The following is a 26,719-nucleotide window of genomic DNA, read 5'->3' as shown; positions in this document are numbered from 1 at the left end:
TTTTAGGGCCATACCTGCAGCATACACAGGTTCCCAGGCTAGGGATTGAATTGCAGCTGTTGCTGCTGGAATACGCCACAGCCACAGCAATGCCAGAGCTGAGCACATCTGCGACCTACACCACAGCTCAGGGTAATGCCGGATCCTTAACCCACTGAGTGAGACCAAGGATTGAACCTGCTTCCTCACAGATACTAGTCAGATTTGTTTCCACAGAGCCACAACAGGAACTCCTGGGTTTATTTTAGAAAATATATTAACACTTATTTAGAAAATGTCAGATCAATTCTTGTCATATTTAGCTTCTCCATTTGCCTTGACTAGTGATAATAAAATGATGTCAAATGGTTTGAAATACTTTATCGCCTCTCCATGCCCCACCCCTATGTAGATTTTGTTACTGCCAGACACTTTTTTAAAGGAACAAACTTTAAATGTACTGTATATTAAGTTATTTAAAAATAGCATCCACCACTATGAAAAACCCTATAATTAAACTACTAAAACAACAGTATTTTAGTTCTAAAAAGCACCATAGTTATCAACAATGGACTCTCTGTGTTGTTCAGGTTGAAAATTGCTATTAGATAATACCTAAGATTCTCTAAAACTGGAATTGGAATAAGATATTATGAATCTGTCTTCATTTTTCTTTTGCTAAATCCCCTTTGCTACCTCTGTTACTTTTCTCCCCATGTCTAAATTTTTGCTAAGTTTCTCTTCTCTTCTAACTATTCCTCTTTCTCTCTCCCTTTTGTTTCAATGTCCAAGGCAGGCCCAAGGACACTCACCTAGATTGATGCATGAGTTTACTTGACATAAAAGGTGAGGATAATGAAAAATCAACATGTGTGATGAGCATAAGGGGCAGCTGGAAAGGGAGTAGGGCACTGAAAACATTGGATTTGAATCCTGGCTCAAGTTTTTAATGCTTCTAAACCTAAATTTCATCAGCTATAAAATAAGCCCAGGAGTCCTAGCTCCCAGAATTGTCAAAGGCAGTGGCTGATAGATACGTGAGAGCTGGCATGTGGTCTCCACTAGTTGGGAGCGCCATCAGATCCGAATTGTGACTTTTCTTCACTGCAGCCCCAGCAGCTGGCACATGGTATTCAGACTCTCAAATATTTGTTAAACAAATGGACATATTACTAATGAATAAATATTTGATGACTTTGTGTTAATTTACTCAACTCTCTTATTCTTCCTTGCTTTTTCCAAGAGGAAGTATTTTTCCTTAAATTTTTCTTATGGTGTTGGTTGGAATCTTGCACATTTACATCTAAAACTGACTGTATAAATAGGAAAAAAATTGTATTGGGAAAATAAAAAGTAAAAATAAATACAAGAGAAAAGAAAAAAAAAAGACCTGACTGTATAAGAAAAAGAGGGGCGTTCCCATATTGGCTCAGTGTTTAAGGAACCCGACTAGTGTCCATGAGGGTGCAGGTTCAATCCCTGGCCTTGCTCAGTGGGTTAAGGATCTGGTTTGCCGTGAGCTGTGGTGTAGGTCGCAAACGCGGCTCAGATCTGGCATCGCTGTGGCTGTGGTGTAGGCTGGCAGCTATAGCTCTGATTTGACCCCTAGCCTGGGAACCTCCATATGCCATGGCCACAGCTCTAAAAAGACAAAAGAGAAAAAAAAGGGGGGGGGAAAGAGCCCTGTTGGCTTTTTACATTTGAATGAAGCTGAAGAGAAATCTCCCATCATTTTCTTCTCCTTCCCAGTCTACAACTCTAACACTAGTCAGTGTGTGTCAGCAAAAAAAATAAAGACTTTCCCAAGAGAGGCCACTGGGATAGAGGATCTGAGGGGTTAGCCCCTTCTTAGGCTCACAAAGTGTAGAGATCATTCCAGCAGCCACTAGAGGCTGCCACTGTTGCTTTCTCGGCACAGGAAGCTGGAGAGCTCAGAGGAAAAAGTCCCTGAGAGCAGATGGTGTCCAGGGCTCTGATTACGATGTACCTTAGCAGAGTCATGGCTGGTGCCTTTGTCTCAAGGGTGTGTGAAGGTTGCAAAGCATGTTGTCGGTGATACATTCCAATGGACGGTGGCAGGAAAATTCACAACCAAACTGCTTGGGTTTGGATCCCAGCTCTGCCATTTCTTCGCTACAAACTGAACATGTTACCTAATCTTTTTGTGTCTCAGTTTCCTATCCTCATAAAGTGTAGGTTATTAAAGAACCTAACCCACAGGGCTGTTGTTAGGGCAAACGTAGTGGATAAAAATTAAGCCGTAAGGCAGGAACAGTCCACTGAACAACTGAACGGGGTTCAGGAGGCTGCTCTTGGGCCAGAGGTGGCAGGAAGAGATAAAGCTTGATGGCAAGGATGCCAGTTGTGATGGTGTGTAAGCATATATGCATTGCCTTTGTGGGCAGCTCTGCAGTCTCTGAGGCACAAGTTCGTATTCCCACTACTGAATCACCTCTATTCAACTTCCGACACACACACACAAACACACACACACGCACACACACACGAACACTGCAGGTTGGTGTGAAGTCCGACTGACTGGCAGCCTCTAGGCACCTCCTCCCTTCTCCAAACAGCACCTCTCCTAGTTCTGCCACTGTCTCCCACTGGTCTCAGGTCTTAAATCCCCTCCTTCCCTCTTACTCCCCAGTGAAACATATCTGAAGAGTCTCCTGGAATCTGAGTCTCAACCCCCATGACCTTGCTCCACAGCTCTCCCCGACCTCAGGAGAGGCCACACTCCTTGGCTGTCATCTTTTCTACTCCTTAGGTTTGTTTGTTTGTTGGCCCTGCTGCAGCATGTGCAAGTTCCTCGTCCTGGGAGCAAACCCTCACCACAGCTGTAACCAGAGTCACAGCAGTGATGGTGTTGGATCGTTAACCTGCTGAGCCACAAGGGAGCTCCTACCCTTTAGCTTTAGTTCCAAGTATCCTAAACTGCTTCTCCTCAAATACTTATTCCAGAGGATAAGGACAATAGCATTTCCTTCCAAGGCAAGGCCACTGCAAGCTTGTTAAAAGGAGGGCTGGTCCTTTTACAGGGTTCTATTTTACTAGTTAGCTCATTCTCTCCTGCTTGTGTTTATCCAAAGTTATATAAATCAGTGCCAAATAGAAGACTCCAGGAAATGCTAGGGATTTGAAAGTTAATCCGTTTCAGTGCTTACTTAATAATTTAACAGAATTCTACTTCCAGATATATTATTTCAAACATCCTCAAATACACTTCATGCCACACTTAAAATATTTTTTATTGTGAAAATCTTGAAAGGATTTTTTAATAGTTACATTGTTGAAAATTTGGGTTACGAGTAACTAACTAATGATAGGTTGTGATCTCTTGGTGGTTATCATGCATACTTAGAAATTTTCTTATTGTATGAGAATCTAGCTACAAGTTCTTTTCAACTGAAATGAAAATTTTATGAATCCTAAAGATTTACCATCTAATGAAATAGGCATTTTGTTTTGCCCACATACTTTTAATGAAATAATTGTTTCAATCTTGAAGTCTTTTTTACATTTCTAAGCTAATTTTTTTTTTTGGCCACGCCCAGGCAAGGGATCAAACCTGTACCACAACAGTGACAATGCTGGATCCTTAACCATAAGCAATCAGGGAACTCCCTCTAAGCCAATATTTACAAATTTGTCTTATTTTTTAACCTTTTTTTGGGGGGGAGGTGCAGCATATGGAAGTTTCCAGGCCAGGGACTGAATCTGAGCTGCAGCCTCCCTACAGCGATGCTGGATCCTTTAACCTACTGCACCAGGCCAGGGATCGAATCTGTGCCTCCACAGTGACCAGAGCTGCTGCAGACAGATTTTTTTTTTTCCCCTATTTTTGGGCCAAACTGGCATATGGAAGTTCCCAGGCTAGGGGTTGATTCAGAGCTGTAGCTGCCAGCCTATGCCACAGCCACAGCAACACAGGATCTGAGTCTCGTCTGCAAACTACACTACAGCTGGTGGCAATGCCGGATCCTTAACCCACTGAGCAAGGCCAGGTATCGAATCTCATCCTCATTTTTTGAGGGGACATACCCTTGGCATATGGAGTTTCCCAGGCTAGGAGTTGAACTCGAGCTACAGCTGCTGGCCTACACCACAGCCACAGCAATGCCAGATCCAAGCTGTGACTGTGACCTACACCACAGCTCACAGCAATGGCAGATCCTTAACCCGCTGAGCAAGGCGAAGGATCAAACCTGCGTCCTCATGGCTGCTAGTCAGATTTGCTTCCATTGAGCCACAATGGGAACTCCAAACCTCATCTTCATTGATACTAGTCAGGTTCATACAGCTGAGCCACAACAGGAACTCCATGCAGACAGATTCTTAACCTACTTTGCTATGGTGGGAACTCCAAAATCTTATTTTGAAACAATTTTAGGTTACAGAAAAGTTGCAAAGATAGCATAGTTCTCTTATGCCCTTCACTCAGCTTCCCCTCATGTTAACAACTTACATACTCTGGGAAATTGGAGTTCCCTGGTGGCCTAGTAGTTAAGGATTTACCATTGTTCCTGCAGTGCCTCAGGTTTAATCCCAGGCCTGGGAATTTCCACATGTGGTGGGTGTGGCAAAACAAAACAAAACTAAGACGTTAATATAGGAGTTCTCTAGTGGTGCAGCAGGTTAAGGCTCTGGTGTTGTCACTATAGCAGCTCTGACCACTGCTGTGGCATGGGTTCAGTCCCTGGCCTGGGAACTTCCACATGCAGCAGATGAAGCCAAATAAATAAATTCATTAATTAAATTTTTTTTTGTCTTTTGGGGCCACACCCTCGGCATATGGAAGTTACCAGGCTAGGGGTTGAATCAGAGCTACAGCTGCCAGCCTATACCACAGCCACAGCAATGCAGGATCCAAGGTGTGTCTTCAAACTACACCACAGCTCATGGGAACACCAGATCCTTAACCCACTAAGCAAGGCCAGGGATTGAACTGGCAACCTAATTGTTCCTAGTCACATTCACTTCCACTGCGCCATGACAGGAACTCCTGAATCACTTGTTATACAGAAGAAATTATCATAACATTGTAAGTCAATTATACTTCAATAAAGCTTTTAAAAATGAAAAAAATTATTTTATCAAAAAATCTAGATAGATAATACGATCATGGCAAAATGTTAATAATTGTTGAATCTAAATAATGGGCATAGAGATATTAATTGTACTATTTTTTCAGGCTTTGTATGTTTGAAAGCATTTATTATGCAGAGCTAAAAGAAACGTCAAGTTCCAACATGTCTAAATAAAAAAGATGTTCAAGGTCTTTATGAGATAATTTATCAAACTCTGCTGAGTGATGTTTAGAAAATCTAAGTAAATGAAATGATATCGTATATCTTGAACTGAAATACTTATAATGACATCGATTCTTCAAAAATTGATGTGTAGATTTAATGCAATTGAAAACAGAATTCCAACAAAAATTTAAAATATTTGCAGCTTGATAAGTTGATCCTAATATGAATCTTAAAATGTAGGAAGAGTCAAGACACTTGAAGAAAAATAACAAGATGGGAGAATTTGCTCAAAATCTTATTATGAAATTTTTATAAGACTATTATTAAGACAGAGTAGTCTTGGTACAGAGACTGGCAAATAGATCAATGAAACAGAAGAGAGAGCATAGAAACAGACCCCAATACGTCTATACATCTGATAAATGACCTAGGTTTGGGGAAAGGACAAATTTTTCAATAAATGGTACTGGATCAATTAAATACTCATGTGGGAAAAAATGAAATGTGACCTCTAACCACATATGACATATAAACAATTACAGGCAGAATATAAATCTTAGTGTACAAGATGAAACAAAATGCTTCTAGATGATAATCCTGAAGAATATCTTCATAATCACAGAGTAGAAATGATTTCTTAATATGAAAAATTTACTTATCATAAAGGAAAACACAGCCCACAAAGAACTAGTATTCAAAACACATACGCAGCTTCTGCAAATTAGTAAGAAAAACAGAGAACTCAATAGAAAAATCCACAACATATTTGAATTTGCATGTCCTATATTAGAAAATGTAGATATGAAAAGGTATGCAACTTCATTAGTAATCTGAAAAATGCAAATTAAAATCCCAATGAAATAGTGTTATAAACTCACCAGACAGGCAAACATTGAAAAATCTAACATCGCCAAGTATATGAACAGGAAGACTTCTACACTGTTGGTGGGAGTGTAAACAGTACAACCACTGTGGAAAACAATTTTGAATTACCTAATAATTTTGAAAATACACATATATGCTTTGATCCATCAATTCCACTCACAGGTTAGACCCAAAATGCAACTCATGCACATTCGTACAAGCGAACACGCACAAGCATGTTCAGAGTAGCCTTGTTTGTTATAGCTTGAAACTCTGAATAATCCAAATGTGTATCAACAGTGAAATGGATTAATAAAATGTGGTACACTTAATATGAGAAAGAGAGTGTGTATAGATGTGTGACTGGGTCACTTTGCTGTACAGCAGAAATTGAAAGAACAATGTAAATCAACTACAATAAAATTTTTTTAAAAAGAAAGGATAGGAGTTTCTGTTATGGCTCTGCAGTAACAAAACTCACTAGTATCTATGAGGATGCAGGTTCGATCCCTGGCCTTGCTCAGTGGGTTAAGGAACCGGCATTGCCATGAGTTGTGGTGTAGGTCACAGACACAGCTCGGATTCTGAGTTGCTGTGGCTGTGGTATAGGCTGGCAGATGCAGTGCCAAGTCAACCCCCAGCCTGGGAACTTCCATGTGCTGTGGGTTTGGCCCTAAAAAGACAAAAAGAAAGAAAGAAAAGAAAGGAAGGAAGGAAGGAGGGGAGCGAGGAAGGATAATATAAAAATATGAAATGAGGGGTTCCTTTCGTGGCGCAGTGGTTAACGAATCCGACTAGGAACCATGAGGTTGCGGGTTCGATCCCTGGCCTTGCTCAGTGGCTTAAGGATCTGGAGTTGCCATGAGCTGTGGTGTAGGTTGCAGAAGCGGCTCAGATTCTGCGTTGCTGTGGCTCTGGCGTAGGCCAGTGGCTATGGTTCCGATTAGACCCCTAGCCTGGGAATCTCCATATGCTGCAGAAGAGACCCTAGAAAAGGCAAAAAGACAAAAAACAAAAAACAAAAAAAAGAAAGAAATGAAAAAAATAAATAAAATGTGGTGCATTCACACACAGGAATGCCTTAGAGAAATGAGAGTAAACAAAATAGAGTTACATGGATGAATCTCACGATACAATGTTGAAATAAAAGAAGCCAAAGACAAAAGAATTCACACTTATATTCCATTTCCCTAAAGGTCATACTATATCAAAGAATTCATTCTGTGTGAATATGTGTATGCATGTACATATACATCCACGTAGGTATAAATGTACATATCTATAAAGTTCATGATGTATAAAATAAGTCCTGTGATCATCATTAAGCAAATCTAAACTATTTGGGGGACAGAAACTACAAAGCAAAGCAAAGAAATGATTACCATAAAAATCAGGACAGTCACTACCTATGGGGTGAAGGAGGTGACTGTGACATATGGGACATCAGAGGGACTTCTGGAGTGCTGATAATGTTCTCTGACTTGACCTGGATGTTTGTTTGTTAAACTGGCACATTTATGTTGTATTCCTTTTTCTGTAAATATATTTTACAATAAAAAGGAGAAATAAAAACCAGCCAGGAAAAAAACAAAAAAAAACACATAGTCTGTATTTCACTAAATATAGACTGTCATTGGTCTATGTGTTCACAAAATACAATAAAGAATATGACATTGGGTTCATTGGTTCTTTATAATAAGCTGTTGAGAAATTCACCGAGACAGAAGAAATCTTGTAGGTAAACCATACTTTTTCAGTGCACTTGAAGTGTTGGCTTACAGATGGATCTTTCTGGTGGTGTGTTCAAAGAAAAAGGAAGTCCTATGTTTTTTCACTCCTAGCTTTAGCCTTTTCTTCTGAAACACAATGAGATCCTGATTTAAACCCAACTTGCATTAACGGAAATGCTATGAAATGCTATGAATAAGCAGGAACTTCTGTTGTGGCTGTGTGGAATTTACTGTGTGCTTTTTGCTGGGCCCCACACATTGATCTTATGACAATCTTCACCTTCATTTTACAGATAACTGCAAAGGAGAGGGGTGTAGAAACCTGTGAGATGACATAGCTCAAAAGTGATGAAGCAGGGACCCCACTCAGGTCTGCCTCCTCCAGGGACTGTAATCACCAGGCTGCACCACCTAACACACCCTTCAAGTTGTAAAGATTCTTGGCTTGGCCAAACTTAGTCAAGCTCCTGAACTTTCTCCTAGGCCCATCTGTGTACTTCCTTGTAAAATTTAGTTTTAGCAAGAACTTTGCTGAGTCAGTTTATCCAGAAATCCCCTCCCTCCTTATCTAATCACTCTCTTTATCTTTTGGGGTTCTTCGTTCTCCATCACTCAGGTGATGTCTGGTCACCATGACTTATGTTCAGTAGGAATCTTGTTAGGTTGTCTGAGCCAGAATCCCCCTTTTCTCCTGAAGTTTCCTCCTAGTAATTTCTATCCACTGACCCCAACCTGCTTCTGGGTTATAAATTCCCACTTGCCCATGCCCTGTTTGGAGTTGAGCCCAATCTCTCTCCCTCCACTGCAAGATTCCAGGGCAGTGGTTCCTAAACCTAATCACTAAAGTCTTCTTTACCCACTTTAACAAGTGCCATTGTTTTTTGTTTTGTTTTGTTTTGTTTTCCTTTAACAAAGGAAAGGAAGACACTGCTGGGATTCAGATCCTGAAAGAGTGGAGTCACTTCTCCATGTTCACTGAAGATTCCCAGCAGTTTGGATGGATCAAGAACACTCAGGTCCCCAGCTCTCACCTCTTCAGGAGTTTTTAGGAAATCCTATGCTGAGGCCTTTTGTAAAGAAAAGGATCAGTCCCAAGACACCAATTTTGTAAACTATTACCGCTTCTGGATTTGGGCTTGCTTGAAATAAACTCTTTTATTTCTCTGCTGTACAATAGGGGGCACCCTTTAGCTGACTTAAAAAAAAAATTCTCTAAATTGATGCTGAGTGGGTGTGTTCCACAGTACTACAGAAGAAAGGGTAAAAGAAAAAAGAAAAAGAAAAAAAAAGAAAAGGATCGATTAAAGTTTTAAAACTCCATGAGATTCAGAATAGAATGGAAAAAAAAAAAAAAAAAGAAGAAGAGAATGGAAGGGGTAACGGGAAACCAATTAATGGTGCTTCAAGAATTGTTGCTTTTAGCGGCAGGGTCTCAGGGGTCTCCTGACCTGTCCACGTTTATCAGCTCCGAACCCTTTTCAGTTTCATTTGTTGCCCGTAGTTGTTCTTAGTTGAGGTTTTGTCCCGTTCACTTCCACATTTCTCGAATTCTTAAGTAGGTGCCTGCGGCGCTGCCTTTGGATATCAGTTTACACGTAACCTTCAGTAAATAATCCGTCAGAGACCCACCCATCGCCTCTCCTTCCCCCTTCGCCGGAGAAGTCTTCCCCCGCCTTCTCTCCCCGGGCGGCGCAGCCCGGAGCCCCAGCGCCCAGGTCTTCCTAACTTCATTGCTGAAACTTGCTCTGAACTTCGTTGCTGAAACTTGCTTTTTGCCCATCGAGAGCCATGCTTCGAGTGATTGTGGAATCTGCCAGCAACATCCCTAAAACGAAATTTGGAAAACCGGATCCTATTGTTTCTGTTATTTTTAAAGGTAAGGAAAAGCATTCTTTTTCTCCAGTGCCCTTTGGGAATGTTAGTTTCTTGGGTCCCATTCTTTGAAAGTCAGCGTATAGGTGAATTATAAAAGTCTCTGCGGCTTTAGCTGGAGTTTGTTACCTGTGCAGGTCAGGGGAGAGGACCATTTCTCTGGAAGGCATTTAATTTTCCCCAGGGCTCTGTGATTTCTGAAGGAAAGATTTATTTGTTAATCTCCAAATTCAGGTACCAAAAAGGTCTGCGTTGGTTCAGAGTAAGAGTTTCAGCAGTCTTGTGTGCATTTTTATTGCCTTTGCCTGTGAGAAATGAGTAAAGGAAAAAAAAGCCAATTAAACTTTCCGAGGTATTACTGCTCTGTAAAACAGCCCCCTGCTGCTTTTATTGTGTCTGAGTTTCTGGGAGGTGGAGCAAAATTATTTTGGTTTGTTTTCATGTTCTTTTGTGCCTTTTTGTAATTGTTCTTCATCTCTCCAAAGTTGGGTATTTTTCGTATGTTCTGTAGCTTTTAAACTGCTCGTAGAGCTTGAACAATGCAAGTCTGCAGTTTGGGTATCTAGTTTGGACTTGCTCAATGACTTGGGCAAGTGACTTCATTTCTCTGGATGTCAGTTTTCTTTTCTGCAACACAGGTGAGCGGACTTTAGACTAGGTTGTCTTTAAAAGGCCTTTGTAATCCCAACAGGTTATTTTTCATGACATTTGATGTGATGGAGGGGGACAGGACTGGAGGGTGTGATGGCATACGCCCATGCATTGTAGTGATTCCACTTGGGCTGGAGTGGTGCATCTAAATCTGAATTTAGGAGCGTTATCATTTTCTGTTTGCAAAAGGTTACTGGTAAGATTGCTAGTTAACTTTTTGGCAGTAGGGATGGACAAAGAATGAGAGGAGAGGGCAAAGAAAGTGGGAGCCTTGACGGGCATGCTGTTCCTGACCACACCTTGCCACACTTTTCTTTTCCTCCAGGAAACTACTCCCTTCCAGTTTCTTAGTAAACATGTGCCTTTCTCTTTTCTTTTGTCCATTTTATCTTTATTCCTTTTCTCAAATCTCTCCCTATGAGATGAGTTGAAAAATGCAAGGAAAAAAAAAACAAAACTCAAAGATGTTAAATGGCTGTTTAGTTTAAAAAAAAAGATTTGGGGGACAAAAGTTGGATTTTTTTTTTTTTAATGGCCACACCCAAGCCATATGGAAGTTCCTGGTCCAGGGACTAAATTTACGGTGTAGCTGCATCAGTGCTGGATCCTTTAACCCACTGGGCCAGGCAAGGATTGAAGCCCTGCCTCTGCAGAAACCCAAGCTGCCGCAGTCAGATTTTTTAACCCATTACATCACGGTGGAAACTCCTAAAAGCTGGATTCTTAAAGGACAGTGTGGTTTGAGAATCTGCTTAGTGAATATCATGTAGTCATGTTACATCAGAGTTCCTTTGCATGTATTCTTTCTAAAAATCCTTTTCTCTGGAGCTCCCTAGTGGTCTAGTGGTTAAGGACCTGGCATTGCTATTGCTGTGGTGAAGGTTCAGTCCCTGGCCCGGGAATTTTCACGTTTTGTGGGCATGGCCAAATAAAAAAACCTTTTTCTCTTTTTAATTTTTGATTTTATTTTTATTGAGGTAACATTGGTTAAAACATTTTATAAGCTTCATGTATACAACGTTGTATTTCTGCTTCTGTATACACTACAGCATGCACACCACAAAAAATTTAGTTTCCATCCTTCACCACACAGTTTATCCCCTTTGCCCATTTTACCCTCTTCCCCACTCCTCCTCTGTTCTCTGTTCTCTGTATCTACATGGTTAGTTTGGTTTAATTTGTTGGTTTTTCATATTCCACATGTGAGTGAAATCATCGGGTATTCGTCTTTCTCTGTCTAACTTATTTCATTTAGCATAATACCACGGTGTTGCAATGGCAAGATTCCTTTTTTTTTTTTTTTTTCTTTTCTTTTTAGGGCTGCACCCACAGCATATGGAAGTTCCCGGGCTAGGGGTTGTAGTAGAGCTACTACAGCTGCTGGCCTCTGCCACAGCCGCAGCAATGCCCTGATCAACTGAGCAAAGTCAGGGATTTAACCCACATCCTCATGGATACTAGTCAGATTTTTTTCTGCTGCACCACAATGGGAACTTCAATATTTTTAACTTTTTTTTAATTGATAAGTAGTATTCTATTGCATATACATACCACATCTTCTTTATCCATTCATCCATTGATGGGCATGTAAATTGTTTTCATACCTTGACTATCGTGAATAATACTGCAGTGAACATAGGGTGCACATTTCTTTTCAAATTAGTGTTTTTGTATTTTTTGGATAAACACCCAGAAGAGGGATAGCTGAAGTATATGGTAGATATATTCTTTTTTTTTTTTTTTTTTTTTTTTTTTTGTCTTTTTGCCTTTTCTAGGGCTGCTCCTGTGGCATACGGAGGTTCCCAGGCTAGGGGTCTAATTGGAGCTGTAGCCACTGGCCTACACCACGGCCACAGCAACGCCAGATCTGAGCCAAGTCTGTGACCTACACCACAGCTCAAGGCAACGCCGGATCCTTAACCCAGTGAGCGAGGCCAGGGATCGAATCGGAAACCTCATGGCTCCTAGTTGGATTTGTTAACCACTGAGCCATGACAGGAACTCCTATGGTAGATATATTCTTAATCTTTGAGGAACCTCTGCACTGTTTTCCACAGTGGCTGCACTAATTTACATCCCCACCAACAGTGTATGAGGGTTCCCTTTTCTCCACACCCTCCTCAACATTTGCTATTTCTTGCCTTTTTGATAATAGCCATTCTGATAGGCGTGAGGTGATAGCTCACTGTGGTTTTGTAAATCTTTTTTTTTTTTTTTAATTATTTTCTTGAAGCAGCTATAAAATCAGGAATTAGCACTAAAAGTTTGACATGTAAAGACATGAAAAAATATGTTGGGTTCAATCTGTTAATATATATTTATTTGAGGCAAGTCATATAGATTATAAAGGAATTAGAATTTAACAGTATATTGAAATCTGACTTGTTATTTGTCTGGAGTGTATATGCATTGGTCAAAAATTTTTAATTACTAAAGTATATCTGCCTAAGGCTATGAACATAAATACTCAATTGAAGGTGGAAAACTTTAGTTCAAGTGGACAAATATAGGCTATCTAAACCCTTACATTTACTAGATTATTTAACTTCAGTCTCTTTTCCAGTCTCCTTTGGTTATATAAATTGAGTGGTAAATTCATTCATTTATTAATCTGACAAGCAACCTAATGGAAGAAACAACTCTGCTCAGAGTAGGAACATCTGGACTCTGGCTGGTGTTGACAAAATAGCCGATGAGCCAGATTTAACCAGCCACGTCTCAAATTTCTCAGCTGTGGGAAGATGGGAATTTGATCTCCTTGAGATTTGTTCCATCTTTAAGGTTCTATAATTTTACCATTCCATGTATTGAACACCTGCGTTTAGCATGATGTAGAAGGTGCTGCCTGAGGCAGTCATAGTTATGAATATAGTACTTTTCTTGCTTTCAATCTATTCTAGTGGTTTAAACCCCTTTCCAGATGTACCTTCCAATTTTGAGCACTGGGTAAAATTAAGTAACATTAATTTCTGACAAAACTGAGGCTCCTGATACCATCATATGTCCATCAGTGGGAATGGAGCAAAGCCAGATGCAGAGGGAAAGTGGGGAGATTAAGATGTAAAAAGCCAGATTTCCCATCGTGGCACGGTGGAAACAAATCTGACTAGGAACTGTGAGGTTTCGGGTTCGATCCTTGGCCTTGCTCAGTGGGTTAAGGATCCAGTGTTGCCGCGAGCTGTGATGTAGGTTGCAGATATGGCTCAGATCTGGCATTGCTGTGGCTGTGCTGTAGGCCGGCGGCTACATGTCCAATTTGACCCCTAGCCTGGGAACCTCCATATGCCAAGGGTGTGGCCCTAAAAAGACAAAAGACAAAAAAAAAAAAAAAAAAGATGTAAAAAGCTGTAACGGAGGATCAAGAGGATCAAGGAAGTACCAAAGAAAGCTTCTGTGTACAATTTTTTCAGACTGTTATTCCCCCAGATCTTTTAAAATTCTTAAAAAATATTGTAACAATTTTAATAAAACATTTATGCATGTGGAAACAAAACCAGCTAATAATCTGGAAGGATATATACAACTAAAAAGTGAAAATTCTCACCATGTGCCTCCATTTTCTCTTTCCTCACTCTTGCTACCTAGGGGTAACCACTCTGAACAGTCTGATTTGAATTCTTTCTGACTTTCTGCTAAAGACTTTAAGTTGTTTCAACTACTCTGTGTTAGCAATGAGGCAGCAGTGGACATCCTTATGCTGAATATCTTTGTGAATGTGTGCATTTCTGAAGGACAGATTCTCTGTGTGTTTCTTGGCTTTTCATTTAAAGATGGTTTTGGTGAATATTGCCATTGACTTCTGTTTGGCTCATCTCTGGCCTTTGTGTCAAATCTCTTGAAAAGACTGACTGAGAGGAAATTTTCTTGCACAGTTTCATGTTGTACTTTTACAATGTGGCAACACTGTTCACCTGAGACATTCCACTACTAAGGAGCGTAACTGTGCAACTCTAACAGTTTTCTTATTCCTTATCATGATGTCCCATTCCATTAGCCAGAATTTTCTCTCATTTATGGTATTGTGTAGATCTTTGTGGTCTTTTTGGAATGTTTACTGCTGTAGGCTGGGTGGTCATCAAAGAATTGTCATGTTTTTACTTATTTTCCCAGATACCTGTTATTTCATCTAGACACGTTTCTGGAGTGGTATCCTAGGTATTTCTAGGATCCCTGCAATGAGCACATCAACTCTGTCATCTTGAGCAAAGCACTTGACCTCTCTGAGAATCCTTTGTCCCTCTTTTGAAAAATGGTCCTCCAATGGCTTATCTGAAAGGAAGCAGATCTGTGGAGATCCCTGGAGGCTGTGATTTATGCAATAGACACTTCTCTATTTTTAAGTAAAAACTACTTTGCTATTTGAAAGTCTGAAAAGAGTTGAACTTAAAAAATAGCCTTTTAAGTAAGCAGAAAAGCTATGAGTTTCCATTTAAGAATAGTGAAGTGTTATGGGGGAAAGATCCAGTGGGTCCCATGCACTATCATCTGTGAAGGCACCTGCTGAGGGGCCCACACAGTGACTCCCATAGGTAGGACCAGTCAAAAAGGTTCTCACCAGCTCAAACTGACAACCATGCCGTGTTGGTACAACTGTAGAACTGCTGTATTATTTGTACAATATACTCTGAAAGGCAGAAGGGTTTAATCTACTGAGTCATTCCCATCATTCTGTGAAAACAGGGTTTGGAGACTCACTAGAGGAAAGGGGTACCACCCTATCGAGGCGTGGGAGCTCTGAAAGGTACAGTTCCCAAAGGCACATTTTATAGGCTCTCCATCATTTACAAAGCCACAGCTTAAAAAATGAATCCGTGTGACTTGTTTTGCTCCTCCACAACAAATCTTATATCTTAAGTGCATGCCCTTGAGGCGTGTCCAGGGGTGCTGGTCTTTGTCCAGTTTGGGTGTACTGATGACTTTCTCCATCCCCATGGCACTTGGCTCTGCCAAGAAGGCATGGGTTTTTATATCCCTGCACCATATAGGACGTTGCTGATGTTGAATATATATGTTTTAAAGGTCGACCCTGGGAGTTCCCGCTGTGGCTCAGAGGTAATGAACCTGACTAGTATCCATGAGGATGTGGGTTCAATCTCTGACCTTGCTCAGTGGGTTAAGGATCCGGCATTTCCATGAGCTGTGGTGTACATCAAAGATGTGGCTTGGATCCCGAGTTGCTGTGCCTGTGGCGTAGGCCGGCAGCTACAGCTCCAATTCAGCCCCTAGCTGGGAACTTCCATATGCTTCAGGTGCAACCCTAAAAAGAAAAAATAGGAAAAAGTTGACCCTGCAAATAACAAATTGGCAGGAGATCTGAGACATCTTATTGCTATAACGTCATTGATCCTTGGCCCTGAAATGAACCATCAGAAGTCCACCATTCTCCCATCTTTAGGGAAGAATTACACTTAATATTCTCTCAGGTGCTTTGTGGATGAGGCTTGGCAAAGGGCCAGTTCACACATTTCTGGACACTGAGTCCCCAGCACCTCCTACCCAGGGGCAAATTGGCCTTGTATTCCTTTTTGCATTCTTTTTTGCTGTTGTTTGTTTTTTGTTTTAGGGCTGCACCTACAGCATATAGAAGTTCCCAGGCTAGGGGTCACATCAGAGCTGGTAGCTGTTGGCTTCCACCACAGCCACATCAGTGTGGGATCCGAACCTACACTGCAGCTCACAGCAACACCTGTTCCTTAACCCACTGAGCAAGGCCAGGGATCGAACCTGTATCTGCATGGATAGTAGGTTCGTAACTTGCTGAGCCACAGTGGGAACTCCCTACTTTTTGCATTCTTGATCCTGGCAAGGAAAATGTGAAGTTGCCAGTTTTTAACGTTAAAAATTTATACATGAAACATTCAGTGGTCTATAATGCATAATGCATGTATCATGATATGTCATCGGTCACCTTATCTGCTTTGTAATTTCTACTGAACAGCTGTTCTGTTGAGCCGGGATGTGCTTTGAATGGGTGTGAGTAGAGTTTTCACTCAGAAACAGCTGCTTTAAGCCTCTGACACTTTAAGCCTTATCAGCTGGCTTGGCTTTAAGCATCAGGATATAAAACCTATTGGACATGAGGGCGCACAGGCCTTGGGCTTTGGAGCCAGGGAGGCCTAGGAATGAGGATCCCAATTCTTGCCTCTGACTTCAGAAATACTCATGAGCTAGTGAATTAAAATCTTCAATTTCAGGTTCTTAATAATATCTCCTATGTTGCAGAGGTGTTTGAAGATTAAATGAATACATATGTGAATTTGCACATACGGGCAATCCCTAAATTTCCTTTCCTATGTGGTAACATTTGCTTTTATAGAGCCTTAAAATGTGCAGACAGTATATCAGGAGTCAAGTCTAGAAAAATACGTATAACGTTAGCTTTGGTCCTTAGGCTTAGGGAACCAACTGGTTAAAACACAAGAATGAGTTACAAACCAGAATAGGCATGCAAAAATGACAATGCCTAAGCAGATGGAAGTGTGAAAAGCTTCATGGAGAAGATGTCACTTGAGTTAGTTTTAAAAGATGAGTGGAGGGAGTTCCTGTTATGGCACAGTGCAAATGAATCCCACTAGTATCCGTGAGGATGCAGGTTCGATCCCTGGCCTTGCTCCATGGGTCGGGGATCTGGCGTTGCCGTGAGCTGTGGTGTAGCTCACAGATGTGGCTCAGATCTGGCGTTGCTGTGTCTGTGGCAGAGGCCAGTGGCTACAGCTCCGATTCGACCCTTACTTAGCCTGGGAACTTCCACATGCTGCAAGTATGGCCCTAAAAAAAAAAAAAAAAAAAAAAAAAAAGACGAGTGGAAATTTGACAGAAATAATGAAAAGAAAGACATTTCAGGTTCGGAACAGCACAAAAAAGGCCAGGGAGCCATGGAGGATTACAGAGGAGTAACCTGGTGTGATTGGGATTGCCCCTGACTCATAAATCAGTTGGAAGCCACTTATGGACAGATTGGTTCTAGTCAGTTAGTTAGTTCTAGTCGTGGTTTACTAGTTGAGGCAAATGCTTTCCAGGGCAGAGGGGGCTTATTTCAGGGCCAGAATGAGAAGGAAGGAACTAACGTAGAAGATACTAAGGAAGCAGCTCGATTCAATTAAATTAATAAGAAGACCTCACAGGGCAGGCTAATTGGGCCATCCTTCTCCACAGTCTTCTGTGAAATGGGACCCCCAGAAGGCTGGGTGGGGTGGTGCTGCCAGAGGCCAGCCTGAGCTTTAGCTACCTGAGACTGGAGAGGGAGGTCAGGAAGAGGTAGAAGAAAGGCACAGGAATAGCAAGTGACACAAAAGACATATTTTGCTCTTCTCCCCAAAGCCAAACAGGGAGCTTTTCCTTAACCAAGCTGAGCTGTGGTCTCACTCACACAAGGTTCAACCGGGTTGTCCCATTTGAGGGGTAAAATGTCATGATAGCTGTTGTTTAATGGCAAGGAACTCAGGTTTGTGCAAGTTTGCCCCTAAAGTTAGAAATTTTCCAGAATACAATCATGGCCCTGGGAGAAGCCAGAATCTGGTCGCATGGGGAGGTGTTTACTGCACCCCCCCCCCAGCCCGATACCCGCCCAGGGTTGCGGGCCTCAGGCCTCTGCCCCTCCCCGCACATGCATCCATTTCCTCTCTGCACTTCGGCTGCATCAGTGGGAACCCTTACCTCTGCTCCTTTGCAGTAAGCAGCTTGCATTGGGCTCTGGGTTACCATGGAGGTGACTTGGTCCTGACTTCACACCTGCTACAGCACCTGTGTCTCTTAATTGTGATTCTTGAGAGGAAGGCTCCAATTGGTTCAGTTTTGGTCAGGTGTTCACCCCTGGCCCAATCAGCTGTGCCAAGGGATACAGCCGCCCCGGAGAGACCCAGCGGGGATCTCAGATGCGTCTGAGGCACAAGGTAAACTTCTGAGGGCTCAAAACATGAACCATCCTGCTTAGCTCCCTCCATTTTGGGGATTAGACCTACTTCTGTCCGTCTTTAAGGTGTAATCTGACCTGACCCGTGCCCCTCTGTTAAGGGGCCCCCTTCCTTCCGAAATGAACGCCGTATGTGAAAAGGGATGAGCTTTGGACTGAGCAGAACCTAAGTGTCTTCTCTTGACTTTATCACTAGGAGCTAGATCTCTGGGGCAGCTATATTTTTGAGCCTTTGTTTACTCGCCTATAAAGTGGGGAGAATTATATGACCTTACAGGGATATTACAAGGATCAACAGTGATAAAGTATCTAAAACATTATCATAGTGCCTGGCACATAGTAGCTATGTGGCAAATGCTGATTTCTTGCCCCTTTTATGCTCTACTCCTTCCCCATTGCTCGGGGAACCTACAGAACCCTGGGGGACATCTGAGGTGTTGCCCAGGCTTACATGGATAAATGAGATGCCCTTTGGCGATGGCACCCAAGCAGCTTGAAGGCAGAGCCATGTCTGATTCATGTGTGAGAGTACATCATAGCCTCTCAACAAGGCACATAGCAGCTTCTTTTTTTTTTTCTTTTAATTGTGATCTAATGAACATAGCATAAAATTTATCTTTTAAACCATTTTTAAAGGTACAGTTGAAAGGCATAAAGTACTTTCACATTGTTCACTTTTTCATCTTCCCAAACAAACTCCATACTCATTAAATAATAACTCCCCATTTTCCCCTACCCTCAGCCCCTGGCAACTGTCATTTTACGTTTGGTCTCTATGAGTTTGACTGCTCTTGAGTACCTCATATGGGTGGAATTATGCAATATTTGTCCTTTTGTGACAGGCTTATTTATTTCACTTGGCATAATGTCTTCAAGTTTTATCTATGTCATAGCATGTGTCAGAATCCCTTTCCTTTTTAAGGCTAATACTCCATTGCATGTCTACACCACATTTTGTTTGTCCATTCATCTGTCAGTGGACTCTTAAGTTGCTTCAACCTTTCAGCTATTGTGAATCAAGCTATGAACTTGGGTGTGCAAATACTGTTTGAGTTCCTGCTTTTAGTTCTTTCAAGTTTATATCTAGAAGTGGAATTGCTGGATCATTTGGTAATTCTGTGTTTAAATTTTTTTTTCTGTGTTTGATTTTTTGAGATACCACCATACTGTTTTCCATTGTAGCTGCACTATTTTGCATTCCCACCAACAGTGCAAAAAGTTTCCAGTCTTCACTACCACTTGTTAATTTCTGATTTTTTAATTTGTTTGTTTGTTTGCTTGGAGTTAATAGTTACCCTAATGGGTAGATTGTTAGCAAATCTCTCTTGACTTGGATATTCAGCTCACACTTGCCTCATTAACTCAAAATGAGAATCACTGAAGTGGGAAGTTCCCATTTGTGGCTCAGCAGTAATGAGCCCAACTAGTAACCATAAGGATGCGGGTTTGATCCCTGGCCTCGCTCAGTGGGTTAAGGATCCAGCGTTGTGGTGAGCTGTGGTGTAGGTCTCAGACTCAGCTCAGATCTGGCATTGCTGTGGCTGTGGCATAGGCTGGCAGATGCAGCTTTAATTTCACCCCTAGCCTGGGAACTTCCATATGCAGCAGGTGCAGCTCTTAAAAAAAAAAAAAAAAATAGAATCACTTCAGTGATTCTGCAGCCTCAGTGGCCAGCAAGAGGCAGCCCTCCTGTGACCAGAAGCCATCCTGGCAGGGGCCCAGCAGCAGCCTGAGAGCCTGGTGGCCACTCAGCCACTGAAGCCCTGGCCTTGTGAGGTCTGTGTAGCCAAGGTTATTGTAGGAGCCACAGCAGAGGAAGGCAAGTGATCTCATTCAGTACCAGGTCTTCCAGTTGGCTTGGGCTCCCTAGGGCAAGGCTGGAACCAGAGACCAGCCTGCTTCTCCCAGAAGCACATCCTGGGAGGTCAGAGTAGCCCTCGATCAGGAGCCCTTTAATTCTTTCACCCAACATCCTGTACTCCTTCATGGCACCTATTGGAACACGTACTTATGTATTTTCTCTCTTAGTTGATTTCTCTCTGCTTCCTCCATCAGATTGGAAGCTTCATAATGGCAGGGACCATGTCTCTTTCTCTAGCATCTAGTTCAATGCCCGGCAGATAGTAGATGACTAATAAATGATACTCCTCCCTTCATTCATTCAGTTCAAGGTCTCACAGTTCAAAGGGGACCAGATAGGACCAAATGAAACCGTATCGCCATGCCCACAAACTACAAAACTGGTCTTGAGTATTTAGGACTTCAGGGTTTCCACATGCTCTTTGGGCTCCATTAAGCTGCATCTCATAGGAAGCTGGAAGGCTGGGGAACCCTAGCCTGCCTCTGACCTTGACATTAGAGCATTGGTCTAATTAATGGAAGAAACCTCTCTGAATCTCAGTTTTCCTAGCTCTGAGGTAGGTATAAGACCTACCCTTGAAGGTTATAAAAGTCAAATGAGATGATATATTTAAGGTATCTGAATTAAAAATAGATATTTATCTGTACCTCGCCTCTTGAAGTCTGCCTCTCTTTGCACATTGCAAAATGAAAAATTAGTTGGCTAGGTTAGGGACTCAGGAAATAAAAAGTTTTCAGGGAGTTCCCTTTGTGGCTCAGTGGTTAATGAACCCAACTAGGATCCATGAGGATGTGGGTTCGATCCCTGGCCTCGCTCAGTGGGTTAAGGATCTGGTGTTGCTGTGAGCTGTGGTGTAGATTGCAGACGCACCTTGGATCTGGTGTTGCTATGGCTATAGTGTAGGCTGGCAGCTGTTGCTCTGATTCGATCCCTAGCCTAGGAATTTCCATGTGCCATGGGTGCAGCTCTAAAAAGCAAAAAGCAAAAAAAAAGTTTGCAAATTGGATGAAGATAATTGATGCAGAAACTGTTCTCCTTTTAGAAAGTGAAACTACAAGTCTAGAAAAGAAGTCTAGATGATGTTCGTATTTTGTCAAAACAACTAGTCATTTTGGTGAAAAGAAAACAGATTATTTTACTAATTTTTAAAAAAAATTCAGGAGTTCGCTAGCAGCCCAGCGGGTTAAGGATCCAGTGTTGTTAGTACTGTGGCTCTGGTTTCAGCTGTGGTTCGGGTTCAATCCCTAGCCCAGGTATTTTTGCATGCTGTGGGCACAGCCAATAAAAGGGGCGGGGGATAAATTTTTAAAAAATGCATTAGTCATTTATTTGTGTGGCTACCGTGTGCTCAATTATTTAGAGCAGAGTGTCTGATGGACACTCACATAGACATGTCACATAGTGATGGACACTCATATAGGTCACTCACATAGACTGAACTTTCTATGATGGAGGGGATATTCAAGATCTGCCCTGTCCACTATGATGGCCTCTAGCCACCTGTGGATACTGATCACTGAAATGCAGCCAGTGTGACTTGATGAATTGAATTATTAATATTATTGAATTTAAATCACTTTCAGTAGACATGGACACATAAAGTTATCAATGACCGTACTGGACCACCCAGAGAGTAGGAGAACAGCCACAGGGGTTAAGCATCCACAACGTCCTCTCACTCACTGTTGCCTGGAGTGGATAATAGTCCCGACCTCAGAGAATAATTGAGAAAACAAAAACACATGGAAAATGCTTTAAGTGATTGTTGGTACTTAGGCCTTCTGGAGATGTTGGCATGGTAACAACTGTATACTGTACCCCCACCATTTACTAAATTCACACGCTATGCTCATACCCGCATGCATTATCTGATTTAGTCCTCACGGTCTTTTTAGGAAGTGGGCCTTGTTATGATCTTCATTTTACCCATGAGGAAACTGAGGCAGGTTCGGGTCAGGGTGCAACTCAGGACTCCCTGATTCCAGAGCCTCTGTGTGTCTTCCTGGAGGTCATCATGGCTGCAGAGATAAAACATAATGTGTGCTTAAGACAGCCAAGTCAAATTATGAACCCTTCCTCCTCACTTTGAATGGATTGAGTTGTTCCATGTGCTGGGATCATCTGGACCCAGTCTGAAAGAGAAAGAACAAGTACCAAGAACAAAAGAATAACAAGGAAAAGAAAGAAAGAACGAAAGAACGAACGAATGAAAGAAAGAAAGAGAAAGAAAGAACAAAACCCAGCCCCCCTGGGGTGAGTTTCCACAGGGTAATGAAAACCTTTAGGACTTTCTGTGACTCAGAAGCTCAGAGACAACATAACTTTGCAATGAATCAATTCCCCTGATAGTTAAGCAGGAGCCACTTTATTAGTGGAGACCACAACTCTTATTTATTATGTGTAAAGTATTAAGGTCCTGACCCATCATGGCTCAGTGGAAAGGAATCTGACTAGCATCTGTGAAGTCACAGGTTTGATCCCTGGCCTCACTAAGTGAGTGGGTTAAGGATCTGGCATTGCCATGAGCTGTGGTGTAGGTCGCCGACATGGCTCGGATCTGGCATTGCTGTGGCTGTGGTGTAGGCCAGAGGCTATAGCTCTGATTTTACCACTAGACTGGGAACCTCCATATGCCTCAGGTGCAGCCCTAAAACGACAAAATAAATTAAATAAATGAATAAAGTATTAAGTTCCTAATATTTGAATGACAGGGTGAGTCTCCATTTCTTAGTTTTTTGGTTCATCATCTTTTCATCCTAATAGCAGAGCTTATAAATTTAAAAAAAAATCCCTTCTCTTATTCATTATTATTCATTATTTTTTAAAGTTATTTTTTGCTTACCTTTCCTCATTGTTGGAAATCAGTCCCTGGACAGTCCCTGTCTCTCTCCATCCTCTTTTTTGCTGCTGTTTCTTCCTACTGCTCTTCTCAAGCATAAACTCATTTAACAAATATTGGTCGAGAGTGTACTCTGCCAAGCTGTGGGCTCAGCACTGAGTCAAATGGGGAACAAACCTGACTTGGCCGCTGCCTGCACACAGCTTATAGTCCAGCTGTAGATTCAGCAAGAGTTGAGTGAATTCAGAGAGAGTTAAATGAGTTTAAACTCCTGGAAAGGAGGAGTTCCCATCGTGGCGCGGTGGAAATGAATCTGACTAGGAACCATTAGGTTGTGAGTTTGATCCCTTGCCTTGCTCAGTGGGTCAAGGATCCAGCGTTGCCATGAGCTGTGGTATAGGTCGCAGACTTGGCTCAGATCTGGCATTGCTGTGGCTGTGGTGTAGGCCGGTGGCTACAGCTCCGATTAGACCCCAGCCTGGGAACTTCCATATGCTGAGGGTGCGGTCCTCAAAAGACAAAGGCAAAAACAAACAAACAAACTCCTGGAAAGGAGGTATTATTTTTGCAGGTTATATTGATGATGAGCAAAGCATTTGCAGCAAAAGCTTTGCATGTATTCATTCATTTAACTCCCACCAAAAAATGAAGTCCTTCATTTTATAGCTGAAGAGGCTAAGTTTTGCAGAGGGTGGGTTGCCTTGTTCAAGGTCCCAAAGCAGGTTCCAGGTGGAACTGGGATTCACACACCCACTCTTGAAGCTGTAACATCCCTGTGTCCTGAGGCTGGGCCTTGGCCACATCTGCATTTGACCCACCCTGGGATAGTTAGTGCTCCTGGGCTTAGGGATAAGCTCTCTAAGGCTGACAATCCAGGATCTTTCCTTGGACAAATACAGTCCTGAGGGCATCTGGTTAGACCAGTGTCAGGGCCAAAGGGGCAGTGGTCCTTTTTAAGCCAGACACCTCTAGCTTCAGAGACTTTGTCTGGGGCTTCAGATGCCCCCTGATTTTTCCCAATGTGCTGGCCACCTTAATGTGGCCTCTCATGTGTGATGTGCCCTGAGGAAGGAGCCTCCTCCCAGGGCACTGTCAGTGTAGAAAGCCTTTAGCTTGTCTTGATCGCATTTGTTCTTCACAACAACGATGACAGGTGTCCAAGGCAGGTATTGTTTACATGAATTTCACAGATGAGGACTTTGAGTCTCAGAGACAACAAGAATGGCCTAAGCTGGGTGACCAGGAAGAGGCAAGGACAAGAACCCCAGACCCTAGACTCTGCGTCCCATGCACTTTGCATCACACTGTGCCTGTCTGGCTTTCTTTATGCTTGGCGTCTCTCTTGCATTAAATCTACCCTCCATCCCCTCCTAACAAGCAGCTGTCCACGGACATGCTGACTTCCCAGCTCTCCCTCATACCTGCAGCAACTGACCAGCTTAACTTGTGCAAGAGCCCAAGGCCAAAGCCACACTCACTGTAGGAGGAAGGGCTGAATGCAGTGGATTAAACTGCTAGCCATGGCCAGAATCCAACTTAAAGAGATTGCTGGAGTTCCCATCAAATGGCTCAGTGGTAACAAACCCAACTAGTATCCGTGAGGATGCGGGTTTGATTCCTGGCCTCCCTCAGTGGGTTAAGGATCTGGCATTGCTGTGAGCTGTGGCATAGGTCACAGACTTGGCTCGGATCCTGCGTTGCTGTGCCTGTGGCATAGGCCGGCACCTGTAGCTCCAATTCGACCCCTAGCCTGGGAACTTCCTTCCATATCCCACATGTACGACCCTAACAAGCAAAAAAGAGAGATTGCTTATTCATTATGGGACACCAAGGTCTGAAGCTGAGTGTTGTAATTCAGCTAAAATTGTTGCCCAGGAGGGACAGGGTGGCATTAGCAAGCCTTTGACTCAGTCCTTTGTGCTTCTCTTGAAGTTGTTTTCGGTGACTGTTTTCTCCAGATACTATCTCTTGGAGTCAGGGAGGGCAGAGGAACTGGATCCTCTTCATGTTGTGTGTTGGAGGCCATTTATGAACTGATTCTAAGCCTACCCGTTATGTTACCTGTAGACGTGCACCCTGTGTTCTGGCACTTTCGTGCTCTCTTCTTTGATCCTCAATACAACCCTGCAAGGTGGCCTTCTTCATCCCCTTATCCAGGATGCTGAGGCCTCCAGGGGCCCTTTTGAAACTCTGGGAACTCCTCGTCCCCTCAAGCAGTGTCAAAGTGACTCTGCTGAGTACCAGCTTTAATTTAGTATCTAGAAAATTATGTCTCATGAAACATGCTAGTCAGAGATGCGAAAAGTTGAGTCTTAGGACCAGGACACCTGCATCAAGATTCTGGCTTTGTTTCTTACTAGCAGGTGATCCTGGACAAGCTACTTAATTTTCTTGTGCTTTTGGGCTTAAGTAAAGATAATAATAGCAACAGGTAACATACAAAGCCCTTAGAAGAGTGCATGGATTATTATAAGCCTGAGTTTGGGGGCTATGACTTCTAGGCATTAAGTCCCCATATTTATTAATAAAGAAATCTAGGCATAGAGAGTTGGAGTCAGTGTCCAGGGTCACCCAGCTGATAAGCGGTAAAAATGGGTCAGGTTGCCTGGCACCATCAGCCCAAGGTGGAAGAGCACAGGTTTGGAAATGAGGCAGGCTTGGGCCTGAAGCTCAGCTCTGTGATCTTGGGCAAGTCAGTTAATATCCCTGAAACTCAGTTTCCACATCTGCAAAATGGGGATATTAGTACCTCCCTTGTAAGGATTAGAAGTGAATGTTTTTATTTTTTTAATTTGTATTTATTTATTTATTTGCTTTTTAGGGCCACACCTATAGCACATGGAGGTTCCCAGGCTCGGGGTTGAATTGGAGCTATAGCTGATGGTCTGCACCACAGCCACAGTAATTCGGGATCCAAGCCACATCTGAGACTTACACCACAGCTCACAGCAACGCCAGATCCTTAACCCACTGAGCGAGGCCAGGGATCGAACCTACAACCTCATGGTTCCTAGTTGGATTCGTTAACCACTGTGCCACGATGGGAACTCCTAGACGTGAATGTTTTTAAAGTGCCCGGCACGGAGTAGACGCTCACACACAGAATAAATGAAGAATCCAAAGAGGCCCATGGTTCAGTCCTCGCCAAGGCAGCTGATCCAGGTGCCTGGCACACCTGGGCTCCTTCCACCCGTGACCGGGCAGTTGGCAGAGGTGAGATGTGACCTCATCCCAGGGTCAGCTTTTAGGAAGTAGATTCTGTGTGGGTCTTTCAGGTGGACTGGGCTTCACCACAGCTCTCTTGAGGACTGGTTTTGATTCAAGAGTTTGTGTGCCTGAAGGGGTGGGTCTTGAGGCCACTGGGGCACTGGGTGCGGAAAGTGGGGCGATAACCCAGCCTGCCTTTTCGTCCCCGCATTCCTTTTATCAGTGATATCAGTGACTGTTTCAGAAATGTACAAAACAACCTCGCTTTGTATTCTGGTTGCCATTTGGCCAAAACTTTTCCCTAGAACTTGTTTGGCAACATTTCCTGGAGCAGTAGCCCAGCCAGGAAGTAAAAAGTCAGAGACACTCCTTCAGCAAGACTTACCTGGCTGGGCCACCGTCTCCATGCTCCCCTGGGTCCCTCCAAGAACTGAGGGCAGAGTAGTCTCCTGCTGGCCCTTCCCAGAGCCTTTACTACCTCCTAGTTCCTGTGGAGGTTCTTCCAGGTGCTGGAAGCTGCCAGGCCTACTGCCAGGAAGGAGCAAGCAC

General features: G+C 42.8%; 1 protein-coding gene and 1 long non-coding RNA gene across 10 annotated transcripts in view; one reads left to right on the top strand and one right to left on the bottom strand.

Annotated features, from left to right (window-relative positions):
• Nucleotides 1-5,527: 5,527 nt before the first annotated feature.
• On the bottom strand, nucleotides 5,528-18,105 carry LOC146396987 (uncharacterized). The gene is made up of 2 exons (XR_014826646.1): nucleotides 18,008-18,105; nucleotides 5,528-10,005 (listed from the first exon to the last, which is right to left on the bottom strand). It is a non-coding gene; the product is annotated as an uncharacterized LOC146396987 (long non-coding RNA).
• MYOF (myoferlin) overlaps nucleotides 9,463-26,719 on the top strand; it is a 170,483-nt gene continuing 153,226 nt past the window's right edge. For all 9 annotated transcript variants that reach the window (XR_014826643.1, XR_014826645.1, XR_014826642.1 and 6 more), the window contains exon 1: nucleotides 9,463-9,704. Coding sequence is in view for 5 of the 9 variants with exons in the window: in XM_084994880.1 (XP_084851006.1) it covers nucleotides 9,617-9,704 (88 nt within the window). In the remaining 4 variants the exon portion in view is untranslated. The remainder of the gene's footprint in view (nucleotides 9,705-26,719) is intronic.

Source organism: Sus scrofa, chromosome 14 (assembly GCF_054392235.1).
Source record: "Sus scrofa isolate SSC_HxYL_T2T_F1_AM1 chromosome 14, Sscrofa_HxYL_maternal_Yorkshire_Landrace_v2.0, whole genome shotgun sequence".
Lineage (NCBI taxonomy): Eukaryota > Metazoa > Chordata > Mammalia > Artiodactyla > Suidae > Sus > Sus scrofa.
Note: the sequence above shows the minus strand (reverse complement) of the source record. Positions and strands in the feature narration are given on the sequence as shown.